The 16,409-nt window shown below is 43.3% G+C and overlaps 1 protein-coding gene across 3 annotated transcripts in view; it reads right to left on the bottom strand.

The window, feature by feature from the left end:
* FSTL3 (follistatin like 3) overlaps positions 1-6,164 on the bottom strand; it is a 28,674-nt gene extending 22,510 nt beyond the window's left edge. The window contains exons 1-2 of one of the 3 annotated variants that reach the window (XM_081312826.1): positions 5,679-6,164; positions 5,484-5,586 (exon numbers count right to left, since the gene is read on the bottom strand). Coding sequence is in view for 1 of the 3 variants with exons in the window: in XM_081312824.1 (XP_081168950.1) it covers positions 5,679-5,739 (61 nt within the window). In the remaining 2 variants the exon portion in view is untranslated. The remainder of the gene's footprint in view (positions 1-5,483; positions 5,587-5,678) is intronic. The other 2 variants (XM_081312825.1, XM_081312824.1) reach the window with 2 other exon arrangements.
* Between the last annotated feature and the right edge of the window lie 10,245 nt (positions 6,165-16,409).

Raw genomic sequence — 16,409 nt, 5'->3', positions numbered from 1 at the left:
TCAACAATAACAAAAAAAAGCTTCTTTCAACATGGGTGAAAGTAGCAAGAAGGTGACGAGCAACAGGGAGAAAGCAGAACTATTTAACTCATCTTTTGCATCTGTCTTTACACAAAGGGAAAAAACAGACCAACCTATCAAAAATAGTGCCATAAAAAACAGAATAGAAACACAAGTTAAGATAGGCAAGAAAATGTTAAGTGAGCACCTGTCTAGTCTAGACGAGTTCAAATCATCAGGACCAGATGGATTACACCCCAAAGTTCTCAAGGAACTGGCAGACGTGATCTTAGAACCGCTGAACTATATTTTTCAAAGATCCTGGAGCACTGGGGAACTACCAGAGGACTGGAAGAGAGCTGATGTAGTTCCCATCTTCAAAAAAGGAAAAAAAGTGGATCCAGGAAATTACAGACCTGACCTCAACACCTGGGAAGATTCTGGAAAAGATAATCAAACAAAAAATCAGCGAGCACCTAGAGGCAAACAAAGTCATTACTAAAAGCCAACATGGGTTTGTCAAAAACAGATCATGCCAGACAAATCTTATTGCATTCTTTGACCAAGTGACAAAATTAGTGGATCAGAGGAATGCTGTGGATATAATTTACTTGGACTTCAGTAAGGCATTTTATAAAGTAGATCACAACCTTCTATTTGATAAGATAGAAAAATGCGGGTTAGACAGAGTCACCACCAGATGGATTCGTAGCTGGCTGACCGGCCGTACTCAGCATGTGATCCTCAATGGAACCGCATCTACATGGACAGAAGTATGTAGTGGGGTGCCCCAGGGCTCTGTTCTGGGCCCAGTGCTCTTCAACATCTTCATCAATGATTTGGACGAAGGGATAAATAGGGAACTCATCAAATTTGCAGATGACACCAAGCTGGCAGGAATAGCCAACACTCCAGAAGATAGGCGTAAGATACAGGAGGATATGGACAAACTCAAACACTGGGCGCTATCTAACAAAATGAAATTCAATGGTGAAAAAAGTAAGGTTCTACATTTAGGCAAGAAAAACCAAATGTACAGGTATAGTATAGGGGGTACCTTGCTCAATAGTAGTAACTGTGAGAGGGATCTCGGAGTCCTAGTGGACAATCACTTAAATATGAGCCAGCAGTGTGCTGCAGCTGCCAAAAAAGCCAACACAGTGCTAGGCTGCATTAACAGAGGGATAGAATCAAGATCATGTGAAGTACTAATACCACTTTACAATGCCTTGGTAAGGCCACACTTGGAATACTGCATCCAGTTTTGGTCACCATGATGTAAAAAAGATGTTGAGACTCTGGAAAGAGTACAGAGAAGAGCAACAAAGATGATTAGGGGACTGGAGGCTAAAACATATAAGGAATGGCTGCTGGAATTGGGTATGTCTAGTAATGAAGAGAAGGACGAGGGGGGACATGATAGCAGTTGTTCCAATATCTCAGGGGCTGCCACAAAGAAGAGGGAGTCAAGCTATTCTCCGAAGCACCAGAAGGCAAGACAAGAAGCAACGGATGGAAACTAGTCAAGGAGAGAAGCAACCTAGAACTAAGGAGAAACTTCCTGACAGTTAGAACAATTAACCAGTGGAACAACCTGCCTCCAGAAGTGGTGAATGCTCCAACACTGGAAATTTTTAAGAAGAGACTGGACAGCCATTTTTCTGAAATGGTATAGGGTTTCCTGCCTGAGCAGGGGGTTGGACTAGATGACCTCCAAGGTCCCTTCCAACTTATTATTATTATTATTATTATTATTATTATTATTATTATTATTATTATTATTATTATTATTATTATTATTATTATTATTATTATGGATATAAATGGAATTAAAATAAAATAAATAAATAAAAATTATTATTATTATTATTATTAAGTTGGAAGGGACCTTGGACCTGTGAGATCCCTCTCACAGTTACTACTATTGAGCAAGGTACCACCTATACTATACCTCTGCATTTGATTTTTCCTGCCTAAATGTAGAACCTTACTTTTTTCACCATTGAATTTTATTCATATTATATAGGATCTCCGGCTTGAATAGGGGGTTAGTCTAGAAGACCTCAAAAATCCCTTCCAACCCTATTATTCTAGGCTCTAAGTCAATGTATAATAAAAGAGAATCCTTGTCCTTGGCAAGTTTGAACCAGTTCTCTTATCAGGGTCTACATAGCTTTCTTTATCCCTTCAAGAACTGAAAACATTAATCAAAGAAACTCCTAGTTACTGAAAACATTCATCAAAGAAGCCCTTTCTGCTGCCGCCACCATCAATTTGTTCCTCAGTCGTTGTATTACGTTATGCAAACATTTAGGCAAGCCCATCATGTGAGCAACATTGTGCAAACGCAGAAAAGGATTTAGAAGTGTTTCTCAACCCTGGCCACTTTACGACGTGTGGACTTCAATTCCCAGAATTCCCCAACCATTATTCTAGAGACACTCTCAGGCTATTTGGTACAAATTGGAGCTCTAGTCCAGCTGACTTTGCATGCAGGCTTACTGGAGAATAATAATAATCTCCTTGAGAGGGAATAATTTGATCTGTTTGTCATGTAGTATTTGCAACACAATGGGACGCGGTGGCTCAGTGGGTTAGGACGCTGAGCTTGTCGATCAGAAGGTCGGCAGTTTGGCGGGTCGAATCCCGAGTGCCGCGTAGCAGAGTGAGCGCCTGTTACTCGTCCCAGCTTCTGCCAACCTAGCAGTCCGAAAGCACGTAAAAATGCAAGTAGAAAAATAGGGACCACTCCGGTGGGAAGGTAACAGCGTTCCGTGCGCCTTTGGCGTCTAGTCATGCCGGCCACATGACCACGGAGATGTCCTCGGACAAGCGCTGGCTCTTCGGCTTTGAAACGGAGATGAGCACCGGCCCCTAGAGTCGGAAACGACTAGCACGCATGTGCGGGGGAACCTTTACCTTTACCTTATTTGCAACACGTCACACTGGTTGTTATTTACCAATAGAAGAGAATAGAAGACCAACAGAAGTAGCTCAGGGTTGAGTTGTGGGGTCCTTGGTGCTCTCTGACCTTGGTGGTTTGCCTGCAGATGTTTCATGACCCAACTAGGTAACATCATCGGTGCTAGAAGGGAGTGGGGTAAGTTCTTACTCACTTGAGAATCTGACACTGAGCTGCTGTCATCACCCATCTCCGTCTCAACAAGAACCCACCACGGAGGTGTCTGTTGTCCAGTTGGATGGAGGCCGTAAAGGGCCGAGAATGGGGTGTCACTTCCTTGCCTCCAATGATCCACATTCTAGAAGACCTTCACGGTCCCTTCCAACTCTGATATTCTGTTATCTTTGGGCTGTATTGGCTTGGTACTTTCTGACTTAGCATATGACACCCCCCCCCAGTGCATTTTGAGATTATTCAGAAAGATACCAGCATCTTTCTTCTCTGAAGGACATGGAGTATGTGAAACAGAAAAGCCGAGTGGGGAAATTTGGGAATTGAAGTCCACGTATCTCAAAATTGCCAGGGTTGGCAAACGCTACTATAGATACTTAGAACTGAAACCATGGCATTTTACATAGAGAAACAAGTGCTTTACCCTTAAGATGTCCTTTCCTTAGACCTAAGATTCTAGCCCTCATGGATAAGAATAAAGAAACTCCGAGTTAGCAGAAATGGCTAAATTGACTGATTAAAGAGGGGTGGGAAAACACATTTACTTTTGTTTCTACTTGGAAATTGCTTCCGGACTTGGTGCTTGAGGTGGAAAAAAAATTGAAACTTTGATTTTGGGTTTCACCCATTAGATAGGTTTGTTGCTACAGAAATGGCTAGTTTATACTATTGTATAACTGTAAAAAGAAATGCTTTTTCTTTCTTCCCCCCCCCTTTTCCTTACACTTTCCCCTTTCCTTCTCCCTCCCCTATTTTCTTACCATGTACTTTTGTATTTTGTATTCTAAACTACCGTAATAAAAAAAAGAGAGAATAGATTGCAAACAAAATGTCTCAGCAGAGGGCGGCACCTGGCTGGACTTGGAAAGTAAACAGTGTCAGACTAAATCAAAGATTATCCAGGGCTGAAGCTAGTGAAGGAAACCAAATACGGTCTTCTTCAAGAAATCGTTGGAAAATTTTTTCCTTTACAGGTAATCCTCAGCTTATGACCACAATTAGGACTGGAAAATTTGTCACTAAGCAAAGTGGTCGTTAAGAGAGTCACACCAAACTATTTATTTTTTTTTTGCCACGGTAGTTAAGTGAATCTGGCTACCTCACGGATTTGCCTGTCAGAAGGTCAGAAATGTCAACCACGTGACTCCGTGATGCTGTAACCATTGTAAATACGTGTCAGTTGCCAAGTGCCCAAATCGCGATCACATGACCATAGGGATGCTGTGATGGTCATAAGCGTAAGGACGGGTTATAAGTCACTTTTTCCAACGCATCCATAACTTTGATCATTATACGAATCGTCGTAAGTTGAAGACTACCTGGCTTTTCCCCCTTATAACAAGAGAGACCTGTGGGTCCTCATGTTCAGTGTTGCCGTTCTCTGATGTTTCTCAACTTTGACCAGGTTAAGATCTGTGGACTTCAACTCCCAGAATTCCCTAGCCAGTAGGGCTTCAACACACATCCTAAAGTGGCCAAGGTTGAGAAACACTGTTCTAGGGAGCTGGCTCCCACACTCCACTCCGTAAACTTTTTTTTCAGATGGAAATGTAAGGATTGAAACATGTGCATTTTGCACATCAAGACTAACACTTTATCCCTCCTTCCCCTTCGAGAACTGTGCTTCACGGTCTAGTGGTTAAGGCACCGGGTTAGAAAGTGGGAGACCGAGTTCAAGTCCCACCTTAGCCACGAAAGCCGTCTGGGTGACCTTGGGCCAATCACCCTCTCTCAGCCCAACCCACCTCAAAGGGTTGCTGTAGTGAGGAAAGCAGGAGGAAGGTTGAGTTATTTATCAACCAGCTTGAGTTATTTATCAAAAAAATAATTGTTGTTAGTTGCGAAGTCGTGTCCGACCCATCCCGACCCCATGGACAACGTTCCTCCAGGCCTTCCTGTCCTCTACCATCTTTTGGAGTTTCTTTAAGCTCACGCCTGCTGCTTCAGTGACTCCATCCAGCCACCTCATTCTCTGTCGTCCTCTTCTTCTCTTGCCCTCAGTCTTTCCCAAAATAATAAAGGGATATGAATAATAAAATAAAAACAAACATTTTTCCTTCCCCACCATCTCTTAAAATTAAAGTTCAGGGTGTACGGGATGGTGACCCCCTCACTCTGCTATTTTACAAGTCCCCAGAGAGCAGAGCCCTGCTCATTCCTAATAAGAAAGAGACATTATATACAAATTGTCTTCTTCAAGCCTAACAATGCCAGAAGTTAAGGCAACTTCAGACTCTTCAGTATTAAAAATATATTTCTAATCCCCACGGCTGAAGCTTTACTTCAATTTTCACTTATTAGTGCTATATTTAAGGGAACCCGTCCTTCTTCTACCACAAGTCGGAATTACCTAGCTCTTCTGATTTTCACCTGATATGGGGATTCTGCCCTCTGCGCATGCTCGTGTGTCCTCTTTTTCCCTGATCCCTTTCAAGAGCCGATAATTTGAAGACCTGTGGAAAAACAGGGAGTCTTGGGAAATTCCCCAGTATCCTTGTTCAGAGGGAAAGAGAAGCAGGGAAATGTCAGTCCCCACGGTTCTTACCTGTGTTAGCGTCTCCTGATGCCAGGTACAGCAAACTTGTGAGCACAAGATAGATTTTCATGATGCGACACTAAAACAAAACAAAAAACAGAGAAGGAGAAGGAGAAGAAAGAGGAGTAGGAGTAGGAGTAGGAGAAGAAGAAGAAGAAGAAGAAGAAGAAGAAGAAGAAGAAGAAGAAGAAGAAGAAGAAGAAGAAGAAGAAGAAGAAGAAGAAGAAGAAGAAGAAGAAGAAGAAGAAGAAGAAGAAGAAGAAAGTGATAATAAAATGTATGAGAAGGTTTTCCCTACTATCTCCGCAACCTTACTGGGAGCTCAGTGTTTGCAAAAGACAGAGTAAGTTAAGAGTTGTCTGAGCTGTATCTACATTGCAATAATCCAGTGGGCTTCCTCGTTGCCTGCTCCTTAAGAGAGGATGACTTCCCCCACCCCAAAGGCTTAGCTTCACCCTCTATATAAAGTGTTGTGTGTGTCTGTGTGTGCGTGTAAGTCTGCGCGGTCTGAATCATAACTCCAGAGAAGGCGGCGTTGGGCAGCAGCCAGCAATGTGTCGAGGGGAGGGTTATTGTGAGTATGTCTCTCTGAGGCCTGCCTGGATGTGGTTATAGCCAAAACATTGTTGGAACCATCCTTTTCTGGAGGGCAATGGATTTGGGACTTTAGTTTTTCAATGTGAAAAACATGCATTCGAACAAAGGAAGTACAAGAAGCGGCTAACCAGAAATTTTCTTCTCCTTCATTTTCTTCTTTTCTTCCTTTCCCCCCCCCTATTCTCTTCTTCTTCGTTGCTGTTGTTACTATTACTTTCCCCTGCTGTCATTTCTGGAAATCCTGATTCAACTTGTTGTCACCGCATGGCCCAATTTTCCTCTGTGCATTTCCAAAGACACACCCCTCATCCTTGGATAGCAAAACTACTCTTAACACATACATCTCCTTAAAGAGAGGCATCCAAGTTTTTAAAATGCTATTTATTGATGTTTTCTTAGCCTGGTCTTTGATCCTAATAAAGATTAGAACTGAACTGAGGTTTCCCCCCGCTGTCGCAATCTGAATTCTCCCTAAATTGTCCTGCTCACCTGATTGGCTAAGATAGGCAAGGGAGGAGGCGTTCAGGTGGAGTATAGATAGTCGTCAAATTACGATGGATTTATCTTAAGGTTAGTTACAACCTGGATTTGGAGTTCTGACTACAAGAGTAGTCATGTGACTGGATTTCAGGCACTCAGCAACATGGCTGGGTTTATGGCTGTTTGCAGCATCCCATGGTCACACGACTGCATTTTATGACCTTTTCCCCCAAAAAAACTGGTCCTCACATCTGGTTTTCAGCAAACCTGCGCCCATAGTGAAATATTGGTTCACTTAATGACTGCAGTGTTCGCTCAATGATAACCACAAAAAAGATAAAATAAAATCCAGTCAGTCATGTGACCAACCTGTTTTATCAAGACATGTCAAGACTTACAACCGTGATGGACAAGGTCTATTAGGGCCATACATCAAGGAATACCTGTATTAGAGGACTATTGGTAGCGCTGCATTTAACGTACGACCACAACTGAGCTCAAAATTTCCATTACTAAGCGAGACATTAAGTACATTTTGCCCCATTTTACGACCTTTCTTGACACAGTTGTTGAGTGAATCGCTGCAGTTGTTAATTTAGTAACACAGTTACTAAGTGAATCTGGCTTCCCCGTTGCCTTTGGTTGTCAGAAGGTCGCAAAAGGTGATGAGCTAAGCTTGTAAGCCGCCCTGAGTCTTTGGAGAAGGGCGGGATATAAATGGAATTAAAATAAATAAATAAAATAAATAAATAAATAAATAAATGATGTGACTCTGGGACACTGCAACTGTCATAAATATGAGTCAGTTGCCAAGCTGACTCTGAATTTGAATCATGTGACCGTGGGGATGCTGCAACAGTCGTTAAGTGTGAAAAATGGTCATGAGTCACTTTGCCATTGTAACTTTGAACGGTCTCTAAATGAACTGTTGCAAGTTAAGGACTACCTGTAATGAATATTCCCCCCACTTCCTTTTCTTAGGAAGCATTTGCATCAATGAAAAACTTTGCCCTTACCTCACAGAGAACCATTAGACTAGTCACCAGCTTCCCCATTTTCCCCTATGATCTGTTGTTGTTAGTTGCGGAGTCGTGTCCGACCCATTGCAACCCCATGGACAACATTCCTCCAGGCCTTCCTGTCCTCTACCATCTTCTGGAGTCCATTTGAGCTCACAACTACTGCTTCAGTGACTCCATCCAGCCACCTCATTCTCTGTCGTCCCTTTCTTCTCTTGCACTCAATCTTTCCCAGCATTAGGCTCTTCTCCAGTGAGTCCTTCCTTCTCATTAGGTGGCCAAAGTATTTGAGTTTCAACTTCAGGATCTGGCCTTCTAAAGAGCAGACAGGGTTGATCTCTAGGACTGATCGATTTGATTGCCTTGCAGTCCAAGGGACTCGCAGGAGTCTTCTCCAGCACCATAGTTCAAAGGCCTCAATTCTTTGATGCTCAGTCTTTCTTACGGTCCAACTTTCACAGCCATACATTGCAACTGGGAAGACCATGGCCTTGACTATTCACACTTTTGTTGGCAGGGTGATGTCTCTGCTTTTTAGTATGCTGTCTAGATTTGCCATAGCTTTTCTCCCCAGGAGCAAGCGTCTTTTAATTTCTTGGCTCCAGTCCCCATCTGCCGTGATCTTGGAACCCAGGAAAATAAAATCTGTCACTACCTCCATTTCTTCCCCATCTATTTGCCAGGAATTGAGAGGGCCGGATGCCATGATCTTGGTTTTCTTAATGTTGAGTTTCAAGCCCACTTTTGCACTATCCTTCTTCACCTGCATCAAGAGGCTCTTTAGTTCCTCTTCACTTTCTGCCATTAGAGTGGTATCATCTGCATATCTTAGGTTGTTGATATTTCTCCTGGCAATCTTAATTCCAACTTTTGATTCCTCTAGCCCTGTCTTTCTCATGATGTGCTCTGCAATATAAGTTAAATAGGCAGGGCGACAGTATACAGCCTTGCCGGACTATAATCTATTGCCATGCTAAAAACCAACCATAAAAAAGTAGGCCATAAATACATAAATCTTGCTAAATTTACCAAGCTTAAATATGAATAATTGTGGACAGGCCAGAATGAACAATTGCACAAAGAGATGGTCTTGTGCCAGGGCTCTGTTCTGGGCCCAGTGCTCTTCAAAATCTTCATTAACGATTTGGATGAGGGGATAGATGGGGAACTCATCAGATTTGCAGATGACACCAAGCTGACAGGAATAGCCAATACTCCAGAAGATAGGCTTAAAATACAGGAGGATCTGGACAAACTCAAACACTGGGCGCTATCTAACAAAATGAAATTCAATGGTGAAAAAAGTAAGGTTCTACATTTAGGCAGGAAAAATCCAATGCACAGGTATAGTATAAGTGACACCTTGCTCAATAGTAGTAACTGTGAGAGGGATCTCGGAGTCCTAGTAGACAATCATCTCAATATGAGCCAGCAGTGTGCTGCAGCTGCCAAAAAAGCCAACACAGTGCTAGGCTGCATTAACAGAGGGATAGAATCAAGATCAAGTGAAGTACTAATACCACTTTACAATGCTTTGGTAAGGCCACACCTGGAATACTGCATCCAGTTTTGGTCACCACAGTGTAAAAAAGATGTTGAGACTCTAGAAAGGGTAAAGAGAAGAACACTGGGGGCTAAAACATATAGGGAACAGTTGCTGGAATTGGGTATGTGTAGTTTAAGGAAGAGAAGGACGAGGGGTGACATGATAGCAGTGTTCCAATATCTCAGGGGCTGCCACAAAGAAGAGGGAGTCAAGCTTTTCTCCAAAACACCTGAAAGCAGGACAAGAAGCAATGGATGGAAACTAGTCAACGTTTTTAAGAAGAGACTGGACAGCCATTTGCCTGAAATGGTATAGGGTTTCTGAATTAGCGGAGGCAGGGACGAGAGAGATGGCGTCTTCGGTTCAAAAGGTTTATTAACATAGCCCGGGTAGGAACAGGGCGATTACAACAGCCTTATATAGGCAACGGCATAACAAGTCGACCAATCGGGGGCGGGTGTTTTCCCGCCGAGAAACCCTGTGCCAATAATCAGCTGGCAGCCTTTGACATTTCCCCAGTGATAACGCATGTGGCCTGTGACAGCTGTCATTTATGGAAATATGCTGCAGTTTCCTGCCTGAGCAGGGGGTTGGACTAGATGACCTCCAAGATCCCTTCCAAGTTATTACTATTATTATTAAACCGCACAAGAAGGCATCAAGGAGGATGCAAACCTTTCCAGCCCAAATCCCTTCTTAGCGAGCTGTTCTGTATTTTCAGCTTTCCCCCCAAAGAAGGCATATGAATGATTTGCTGTGCCCCATTTAGACTCAGAGGTTACCCTATGATGAACAGTTGAAAGAGTTAGGTAGAGGTATGTCCAGCTTATGAAAGAGAAGAATTAGGGGAGATACGATAGATGTCTTCCAGTACTTGAGGGGCTGTCACAGAGAAGAGGGGATTGACTTCTTCTCCAAAATACCAGAGGGCAGGACAGGAAGCAATGGGTGGAAGCTCATCAAAGAGAGATCTGATCTAGAAGTAAGGAGACATTTTCTGACAGTGAGAGCAACTAATCAATGGAACAGCTTGCCTCCCAGAGCTGAGCATGCTCAAACACTAGAGCAGGGGTCTTCAAACTTGGCCCTTTTATGACTTGTGGACTTCAACTCCCAGAATTCCTCAGCCAGGCACGCTGGCTGAGGAATTCTGGGAGTTGAAGTCCACAAGTCATAAAAGGGCCAAGTTTGAAGACCCCTGCACTAGAGGTTTTCAAAAATAGACTGGACATACATTTGAGTGGAATGGTGTAAGACTCCTGCCTTGACCAGGAGGGTTGGACTAGAACAGGGGTCCCCAACCTCCAGTCTGTGGACCAGTACTGGGCCGTCGCATGCCAGCAACCGGTCTGCACAAATAAGCAAAGCCTCATTCGCGAGATGCAGGCAGCACACAAAACCACACACCCTCCGGTCTGCGAAAAAACTTCTTTCCGTGGAACTGGTCCCTGGTGCCCAAAAGGTTGGGGACCTCTGGACTAGAAGGCCTCCAAGATCCGGCCCTATCTTATCTACTTCAAAGAAATAGAAACTTTAATCAAAGTTGCTCCTTGTTACTGAAAAGAGTAGTTCAAAAATTCAAAACAATTTTCTTGCTCTCATCACTATGATTCTATATTCTATGGCTGGCTGAGGAATTCTGGGAATTGAAGTCCAGAAGTCTTAAAGTTGCCAAGCTTGGAGACCCCTGTTCTGTGTTCATTCACCATCTTGCTGATGAAACAGACGGTCTGGCAGTTGAGGATCCCCTGTTGGCTGGCCAAGCTGGCTGATCCACTCTCCTCCAGACAGCAGACATCCTTCTTCATACTTGCCTGGACTTGGACTGCAAGGAAACCCAAAGGCTGGATTCTGTAGGCATCGATTCAAGCAAGGTAGTTGTTAAGTGAGTTTTGTCCCATTTTATGACCTTCTCTTGCCACAGTTGTTAAGTGAATTACTGCCGTTATCATGTTAGTAACACAGTTGTTAGGTGAATCTAGCTTTCCCATTGACTTTGCTTGTCAGAAGGTTACAAAAAGTGACCTCATGTCCCTGGGACACTGAAACCGTCATAAATACATGCTAGCTATCAAATGTCCGAATGTTGACCATGGGGATGCTGCAAAGATCATAAGTGTGAAAAATGGTCCTAAGTCACTTTTTTCAGTTGCTATGGCAACTTCGAATGGTCATTAAACAAATGGGTGTAAGTCGAGGTCTTAATTCTGTTAATTCTGTACATCCAAATGTACAATAGATGAAAGGATGGGATGGGGGGAGGTAGAGGACCCGCCCGGGATAACAGAAGGTGTAACATCTGTTCCCTCTCTCTTCCTTGGCATCCCTCCTCCCCTAGCCTGAGCTGTCAGGTAGGCTACGTGGGACAAAGATCTACCTGTTTTCTGAACCCTTGCTCCAAAGTATCTCAAGCGATAGGTGAAGAAATGTGTAGCTCCTTTCTGGCCCCTTGAAAGGTAGCTAAAAAATAAATAAATAAAAAGAAGCAAGCCCAAAGGGCAGGTGATAAAAATTTTATAGTTCTCAACTTTCAATCATTCATTTAGCAACCATTCAAACTTACGGCATCACTGAAAGGGGAAAAAAAAGACTTACAACTGGTCCTCACACTTACGACTGTCACCGAAATCCCCATGGTCCCATGATCAAAATACATGCGTGACAACAGGCATATATTTACAATGGTTGCAGTGTCCCAGCGTCATGGCATCACCGTTTGTGACCTTCCCAGCCAGCTTCTGACAAAGTCAAAGGGGGAGCTGGATTCTGTTCATGACCGCATGATTCATTTAACAACTGCAGTGATTTACTTAACAATTGTGGCAAAAACAGTCGTAAAATCAGGTGCATCTCACTTAACAACTGCCTTGCTTAGTAACAGCAATGCTGGTCCCAGAGGTGATCATAAGTCAAGGACTACGTCTAGTGGGAATTGAATGTTGGAAATCCCAGGTGCGGATTTTAGAAAATGATCCCGGTGAAGGGAAGGGAAGGAACAAAAAACAGGACAGGACTTTTGTCTAAATAAAAAGCAAGGTTGCTCCCCCTTTCTCCATGCAGAAATGAAGCTTCAGTTTCCCCTTGACCAATCCCCAGAGGCAGACCACATTTTTCCTTGCCCTCCTGCGCTTTCTTTGATGCTATGCTGTAATCTGACTTTTTTGAGTTGGGGGTCGGGAGAAGAGAGACATCTGCAGACACAATAAAGATAAACCTTCATCGTCGCTGTCTCTGTGTCCTCCAGGCCTCTTGTTTAGAGCACCATCCCACTTAAATTTCTCTTCTGTCTACTTGAAGGCTAAAAGAACAAGCAGCCTCAACTGTCTCCAGAGATGAACACTGATGTTTCTCTAGCATAATTTTTTATTTGTGAAATAGTGTTAACAGAATAACAGAGTTGGAAGGGACCTTGGAGGTCTTCTAATACAACCTATACCATTTCAGACAAATGGGTGTTCAAGCTCTTCTTAAAAACCTCCAGTGTTGGAGCATTCACAACATCTGGAGGCAGGCTGTTCCACTGATTAATTGTTCTCACTGTCAGGAAATTTCTCCTTAGTTCTAGGTTGCTTCTCTCCTTGACTAGTTTCCATCCATTGCTTCTTGTCCTGCTTTCAGGTGCTTTGGAGAATAGGTTGACTCCCTCTTCTTTGGGGCAGTCCCTTAGGACTAACACATCTGGACTGCCAAACTGTAAAGCAGTGTTTCTCAACCTTGGCAACTTTAAGATAGATGGAGTTCAACTCCCAGAATTCCCCAGCCAGTATGATCTGGAGTCCTTCAGGACTGGGATGAGATAAGTTATTTTATATTTCACAATATATCTTCTTGCAGACCCTGTTTGACAGACACAATTTAATAAGGAAATTATGTTCCAGATAGGGGCTTTCTCAGTCATAGCCACTCCCCCTGGAACACCTTGCCCCACCCAGCATGCTGCCTGGGGAATTCTGGGGGTGGAAGTTCACATGTTTTAAAGTTGTTGAGATTGTGAAATACTGCCCTGGAAAATCAACTGTTTTTAAAAATTTTTTTTTACAAAGGATGTATAAGGGATGTGGAAAAACCCACATCAGCCTTCCACACTGATTTCATAGGCATTCTTAGAATGTACAAATAGTTGATGGCTGTGGCCCAATTGCCAGTAAAAAGTAGGAAAAAAATCAGAGAAAATCTTGTGTAGCTAGAACGGGAATCCTTGTTTTTCTTGTCTTCTGAGGAATGTTTTATGAATGGTGCAACCACATGGCAGCCTTGTTGCAAATGACCAATCTTGCAATAGCCATTCTGATGCCTCAGAATTTTATTATAAGATTAAAAGTAGAAAAAGAAAGAAACGTTAGGAAGCTAATAAAAGAACTCAGAAGCGTGCAAAGAGATGGAAAGAAAAAAATAAGTAGTGACTTCTGCTTTTTTCAAGGCAGTAGACTCCAAAAGAAATAATTACAACCTCAATCTTTTGCTTTATGTTTCTCAGCATTTCAAGACTTTTCTGTAAGAACAAAATCATTGTAATCATCAAACCCTATAATCAATGTTTCATTTTTTCAGTTTCAAGCAAAAAGTCAAGAAACTGCTCTTTAATTAAAACAGTGAATTTTGCCATCTCCGCCAACTCCATTTGCTATGGCAGCCATTTTGTGATTGGGCAAGTCCTGCAATGGCAGCTATATTGTAAATGACCAATCCTGCAATGGCAGCCATTTTGTGAATGAGCAAGTCATACAATGGGAGAAATTTTGTGAATGACCAACCAAACAATGTCTGCCATTGTGTGAAAAGGCAAGTCCTGCGGTGGGAGCCATGTTATCAGTGAACCCACTACCTAACCTTAAAATAATAAATGTGTCTGCTGGTCCAAAAACTTTGCCTCATCTCCAGTTAATAGATGTCCAGAACATTGGGGGGAGGAATTAATGGTTAATTTGCAGAGGTGGCACCAAAATTACATCTGCTACCAAAACATCCTTGCAATAATATGCCCCTCTGAAAAGGCATATTCAGCAGGGCTGAAAGAATTTATTCTTCTCTCCAATGGAAACTTTATGAAATACCTGCCAGTTCTACCAAAATTACAACTTTCCAAATACAAACTAGTAGAGGCATCTTTAGCAGTGGGAGCAAATCAGTGATAAATTGCAGCATAAACACCTTTGAAAGTGGAAGAGTAATTTAGATGTTTGGGTAGATGGAAGCAAGATCAGTTATTTGCTTAAAGAATTAATTGGTGGTTAGAAATGTTTTTCTCTATAATATTTAATTAACTTCAGAAACTCCCAACCCATAAAGGTTACCCAGCAATTGTGGTTAAGGCAGGAGCTACTGACAACCCAATGGAACCGCCACTGCTCTGAAGCAGTCTATCACAAAATATAATAAACCTTTATTGTCAAAGTACAACATGTGTACATTGAGATTAGCTGAGCCTCCCCCCCCCCGTGCTCTCTCCCCCCAACACACAGTGACAACAAACCCTCCATCCCACCACACTATGTGAACCAACTACACCACACACCGGCCTCCCAAGTCAATTCTGCATAAGATTATGTCCCATTTAAAAGCCTAACAGCCCACGGATAAAAGCTATTTTTCAGCCTGTTGGTACGGCTGGCTATATTCCTATATCTCCTACTGGATGGTAGGAGAGTAAAGAGATACCGTCCAGGGTGTGAGTCATCCCTGAGAATCTTCCTCACTCTTCCAAGGCAACGAGCCCTGGCGATGTCATCCAGTGGTGTCAGGGAACAGCCCACAATGTCTTGTGCTGTGCTCACTACCCTCTGTAATACTTTCCTATCCGCGGCTGTCAGACCAGCATACCAAACCACAATACCATACAAGAGGACGCTCTCTATGGTAGACCGGTAAAAGAGGGTCATTAGCTGTTGTTCTACCCTGTTCTTCCGCAAGATCCTAAGAAAGTGAAGCCTCTGTTGGGCCTTTCTAGCCACCTGGGTTGTGTTAACTTTCCAGGTCAGATCTTCACAGAGGTAGACTCCCAGAAATTTAAAGGAGGAAACTCTCTCTACACAGTCCTCCCCGATGTAAAGTGGGGCAGGTTCCTCCTTTTTTCTCCGGAAGTCTAACACCATCTCTTTCGTCTTGCCGATGTTTAGGTGCAAGTTGTTGTTACTACACCATATGGATAGTTTTTGTACCTCCGCCCTACCACAGTTGTATCATCTGCGAACTTGATTATCGCAGTGGATGGGTCAGATGATACACAATCATAAGTGTATAAAGAGTACAGGTAGGGGCTAAGCACACAGCCCTGTGGCGTGCCGGTGCAAAGCTTCAGGGGGGTGGACAAAGCAGACCCGACCCTCACTGTTTGTACCTGATCCCTAAGAAAGTCTTGAATCCAATCGCAGATAGCGGGGGAGAATTTCAAGTCAGTCAGCTTCTCGATGAGAATGCTCGGCAAAATGGTGTTGAAAGCCGAGCTGTAGTCAACAAAAAGCATCCTGACGTAACTTCCAGGTTTCTCGAGATGACTTGCTACAGAGTGTAAAGCAGTAGCTATGGCATCGTCTGTCGACCTATTTCCCCTGTAGGCAAATTGATGTTTATCAAAGTCCAGTGGGAGGCATGTCCTAAGATGTTGGAGAACCAATCTTTCGAAGCATTTCATGACTACAGACGTTAATGCAATAGGTCTGTAGTCATTCAGGCACTCAACTGCAGTTTTCTTGGGGACTGGGACAATGGTAGCTGCCTTCAAGCATGATGGTACACATGCTTTGATGATGGTACACATCCTTTGCAAGGAGATGTTAAAAATCCTTGTCAGGACCCCTGCTAATTGATCGGCACAATTCCTGACCACTATCCCCAGCACCCCATCTGGGCCTGCGGCTTTGCTGGGATTCACAGCCTTCAATACAGCTCTCACTTGGTGTTCACACAGGGTGAGTGGCTGAGAGTCAGAAGGCCGGCCAGCAGAGGCTACGGGGTCTGGTCTTTTAACCTCGTAGCGGGCGAAGAAGATATTCAGCTCCTCAGCCAACGAGGCATCAGTGTTTGCCATGCTCCTCGTGCTGCCCTTATAGTTGGTTAAGTGCTGCAGTCCCTGCCATACTTGCCTCAGATCATTGTTCG

Source organism: Vipera berus (assembly GCF_964194415.1).
Source record: "Vipera berus genome assembly, chromosome: 1".
In the NCBI taxonomy this organism is placed as follows: Eukaryota; Metazoa; Chordata; class Lepidosauria; order Squamata; family Viperidae; genus Vipera; species Vipera berus.
This window is presented reverse-complemented; position numbering and strand designations above follow the sequence as displayed.